A 4,659-nucleotide genomic window follows, 5' to 3' on the forward strand; every position below is an offset into this window, starting at 1 on the left:
CCTCCTGCGTCAGAGGGCCTTTCTCTCTTTGTGGCCCCTGAGCAAACATATTAAGAACTACCTTATCACTGCTTATACAGCCAGGGCCACACACACACACACACACACAACACACACATGTTAAACACACACCACATTCACAAAAAGACAAATTTGACTCCAAACACACAAAGCTCGCCGCCAAACTGCCCAAATGTCACTGGAGGCGGGAAGAGGCGGGGCTAGAGAGCCTTCCGGAAGCAGTCATTGGTCGACACGGAGCCATCCATCACGTGTCCCGAGGCAGAATCTGGCTTATAAAGACGAGACGGGTCGAGTCCGTCAGGAAGAAGCGTCCTGACAAGCCTTCATCAAGAGGCGCATCCATGAACCATGAGCAGAGACTCACTGTGTCAAACTAAGATATTTAACTGTAGAGCTGAAGGAGACGAAGACCAGAGTCTGGTTGACGAACTGTAGACCTGTCACAGCTGAGGACCCAACAGAACCAGGACAGACCACCTGCTGAGAATCTGAAGACCTGGACCCTGAGAGTCTGTAGACTAGGAGAATCCAGACTCAGACCTGCGGAAGAACCTTAATTCATCGCTGCATAAAAAACGGTGATTTCAAGTGCTCAGTAACAGCTGTAATGGTTAATACAGCAGCTCCGTCAGTGATGAAGGTCACGGTGATGATGATGATGGTGGCTCTTGGGATGGAAGTGGAGACGGCACCCACTGATAGAGGTAAGGGAACTGCTAAACCACACACTGATACTTGATAATAATAATAATAATAATGATAATAAACTTTATTTATATAGCACTTTAATACACAGGTTACAGCTCAAAGTGCTTGATAATACATATAAAAGAGAAAACAGTTAAAACAGGGAAATCATAAAAAAAATAAAAATAAAAAAACCAGAGGAAACATTTAAGGCAAAACAAAAATTAATTAAAAAAAAATAAAAATCTGAAAGAGCTAATTAAAAGCTAATTTGAACAGTTTTCAGTTGTCATTTAAACTAAAATATCAGGCTTCCATCTGGGGAAATGTGGTTAAAAGCAGCTAGAATATGTGCAACCATAAAACCATGAGCAGTCACCTGAAATGTGAGGAAAAATGGATGTTTATATCAGACAGTTTGGAGAATAAATGTCCTGCTTACTTTTATTTTTCTTCCCGATAAACCTGATTAAACAGTCAGATCAATCCTGTTTGTTCACTTGTCAGACTGTGTTATGATGTCACCACGTTCCGAGATCTACAACTGAAAAAAACAGTGACCAAAACAATATGAAAATTGATTTCCCATCCATCACTATATTTTTTTCCAGATCGTCTTAGTCTCTCTCAGTTCTCATCTCTGCCAGAGAAGTCCTCAGCTCTGAATCTGAACCAGTATCTGAAACAGCTGCTCCTAAGTCCCAAACCAGCTGGAGAGGACGGGACAGCTAAAACCACCACAGGGACAATCGCCACTGGGAGACTGAGGACCGGCACTGAGACCCCAGGTCCGGATAAACGAGCCCAGATGATGAAGATGCTCTCAGCCCTGGAGGAGCTGCACAGGGCGTTCAACAGCGCGCTGAACGCGCGGATCACCATCCTGCCACGAGGTGCTAACGCTATTAGCATGAAGGCTAATGATGCTATGATGGTGAATGTGAAGTTAAAGATGAGTTCAGATAAAAATCTGAGGAAAGATACAGAATTACTCAGATTTCATGGCTCCACTTATTTCCTTTTCCAGCAAATCTAAATTCACCTGTATAAAGCAGAATTAATTACATATAATCTCATTTTAAACCACACTAGCGAAAGTTTTTATAGTATTAATGTTCATAACATTGATTTTTATCATATTGATTTTTAGTTTGTTGATTTTTATAGTTTTAATTCTTATAGTGTTGAATTTTATAGCGTTCATTTATATAGTATTAATTTTCACGGCTAATTTTTTATAGTGTTCATTTTTATAGTGTTCTGTACTCAGAAAATGAGCCTTGAAATGAGCCGTCATGACCTGAACATTGTGATGTCACAACAAAGCAGTCATTGGCCTCAGCCCCGCCCCCCTGGACCCACCATCCAACCTTGCAGAATTCGGTTTCTCTGCGTGTTTACCTGAAATCTGCTATATTTTTATTGGATCGCTCAGAAAACCGTCAGCCAATCAGAGGAGAGGATCAGAGCCTTCGAAATAAAAATCAGGAGAAATTACTATCTGTTTTTTGTTTTTTATTTACAGCAAACGGGAGAAATTCAGGAAGAAAAAGCAAAGTGGTGAGTTCATGAAAAATGTTTACTCTCATGTAACGTTGACTTGATTATTAATTTTTAATTTGTGCCGACCAATTATGTCAGCACACCTGTGGGGGAGAGGTCTGCCTTCCAATCAACACTCAGGGGCAAGAAGTCTGATGCACAAATATGATGTATTACACTAGAAAGGACTGAGATATGTCATCATTCATTGGTCTCTGTAATCACCTTGTTTGTTTCTGCTGTGGCTGAAGCCTCCTCCTGCTGAGGGAGGGGTCAGGACCACCACTGCCCCCCCAGCATCAGCTGACAGCACCGTGTCCAGAGCTAGCGCGGACGCCATCATGCCCAGCCTGTCCGGTAGAAACCTGAAGAAGTCCCTCCCACCGCAGACAAAGAAGACCAACAAAAGAGGTGAAAGCCAGAAGACTCAAGGTCACCTTACTGTATATTTAAGAGGAGCAGCAGCAGAGGGGAGATGGTGTCTCATTTTCTTCCTTGCACCAAAGTGCCTTACAAAAAAAAAACATCTTAAGAGAGAGTTAGTAACATGGAGGAGAGGAGAGAGGTGTATCATGGGAGATCGTTCAATATTCTAGACCTGTAGAAGCATCACTAAGGGCTGGTTTAGGACTCACCTGAGCCAGTTTGAAACCTGATCTTAAATGTACAGAGGGAGTCTGCGCCCTGAACCCAGACTGGTTCCACAGGATAGGAGCCTGAAAGGTGAAGGTTCTGCCTCCTGGACCAAGACTGGGATCTGGCTCCACAGGAGAGGAGCCTTAAAGCTGAAGGTTCTGCCTCCTAAACCCAGACGGGGATGTTGTTTCACAGGAGAGGAGCCTGAAAGCTGAAGGTTTTGCCTCCTGGCTACAGACTGGGAGCTGGTTCCGCAGGAGAGGAGCCTGATAGCTGAAGGTTCTGCCTCCTAAACCCAGACGGGGATGTTGTTTCACAGGAGAGGAGCCTGATAGCTGAAGGTTCTGCCTCCTAAACCCAGACGGGGATGTTGTTTCACAGGAGAGGAGCCTGAAAGCTGAAGGTTTTGCCTCCTGGCTACAGACTGAGAGCTGGTTCCACAGGAGAGGAGCCTGATAGCTGAAGGTTCTGCCTCTTGGTGCAGATGGGATCTGGTTCCACAGGAGAGATGTGATCTCTTCTCCTGGTTCCTGTCAGTTCTCTGCTTCAGCTTTTTGAACTTTGTGTTCTTGGGACATCCTGATAATAAAGGATTACAGTAGTCCAGTCTAGAGCAACTAAAGACAGGTTAATCCAGTAAAGAGGAGTTGACTAAGAAGCAGACTAGTTGGGATCAGGTCTAAGAGACAGGTTGATGGCTTAAGCCGCGTTTCCACCGCACGAACGAGCGATCGAACACATTTTCCACACCGAGAAACAGGTCCGGGAGAAGGTAAAAAAAAACTGAAACAGGACTATAAGAAAATAGAGGACCACAACAACCGGAGTGGCTGAGGTCGCCACCCGTCACGTATAATATGGGGTGCCTCTGGTTGTCCTGAGGGTCTTTGACATCAGCCTGTTCAAAGTGGGGGTCCTTATTGGCCCTTCCTCTCAGACAGGCTTTTCCACTCTGCTGCTGCTGCATTATGGGAAATATTACACTGAAATGATCATGGTAGTTCAGAAGATGTGATGATGGGAATTTATAACTGACTTTTCTTCTTCTTCTTCTTCTCTCTTCAACAGTGTGTTTCTGGAAGTACTGCTCCCAGAACTGATCACTCCCAGAACCTGATCATTCCCAGACACTGTTGGTGTCCCTCCATACTCCTCCCCCTTTTAGTCCTCCTCACCCACCTATCAGCATCTCCACCCATCCATCATCCTTTCATCCATCCATCCATCCATCACCCATGCTACAACTCAGAATTGAAACTGCAGGAAAGTGGAGGTGACCATCACTCAGAGGTCAAAGGTCAGTCCATCTACTGTGTGTGTCCCTTCAGTCCAGTGATACTAATTTACTCAGCTCTTATTTTGAAATTGTGGAGCAAACAAAGTGGTTTTTGAAGTTGCTAAAAGTCATAGAAAGAAAAACCTGATAACCATCCTAAAACCATCCCTACATCCTTCATTCCTCCATCCTTTCCTCTCTCTCTTTCCTCTGACCTCTGAGTGCTAGGAGACTGTTGCCATGGCATCCCTTTCCCCTCCCTACGCCAGCGTCGGAACTCAACTCAGACCTTTTCATCCACTCGTCAATTAACCCGACTGACCAATCAGACCAGACGATGTGTGCCCGTATGCGGCACATGAACTCCTGTTAACCCTTCCTCTCCCCGTCAGACCGACACACGTCATTTATGTTTGTGTGTGTGAAAACTTCAAAATAAAGTTCATCTCTAGCACAGCAAAAAGCCCCTCTGACAATAAAGATTGATATTTTAT

The 4,659-nt window shown here is 44.5% G+C and overlaps 1 protein-coding gene across 1 annotated transcript; it reads left to right on the plus strand.

Annotated features, from left to right (window-relative positions):
* The first annotated feature begins 362 nt into the window (after nt 1-362).
* Nucleotides 363-4,659, plus strand: urp2 (urotensin II-related peptide). Its single transcript, XM_023427069.2, has 5 exons — nt 363-728; nt 1,323-1,604; nt 2,237-2,271; nt 2,505-2,664; nt 3,958-4,659. The coding sequence occupies exons 1-5, from the start codon at nt 632-634 to the stop codon at nt 3,987-3,989; spliced, it is 606 nt and encodes a 201-aa protein (XP_023282837.1). The 5' UTR covers nt 363-631; the 3' UTR covers nt 3,990-4,659.

This window comes from Seriola lalandi, unplaced genomic scaffold (genome assembly GCF_002814215.2).
Source record: "Seriola lalandi dorsalis isolate HSWRI2012SDOR001 ecotype SW California unplaced genomic scaffold, Sedor1 jcf7180002054850, whole genome shotgun sequence".
NCBI classification, from domain to species: Eukaryota; Metazoa; Chordata; class Actinopteri; order Carangiformes; family Carangidae; genus Seriola; species Seriola lalandi.

Bases quoted from the DNA above. Each gene is read 5' to 3' on its own strand.
- urp2 (XM_023427069.2), top strand. From the start codon at position 632: ATGGTTAATACAGCAGCTCCGTCAGTGATGAAGGTCACGGTGATGATG. The intron at 1,605-2,236 runs GTGCTAACGCTA...TTTTATTTACAG, and splicing joins GATCACCATCCTGCCACGAG to CAAACGGGAGAAATTCAGGA. The intron at 2,665-3,957 runs GTGAAAGCCAGA...TCTCTTCAACAG, and splicing joins AAAGAAGACCAACAAAAGAG to TGTGTTTCTGGAAGTACTGC.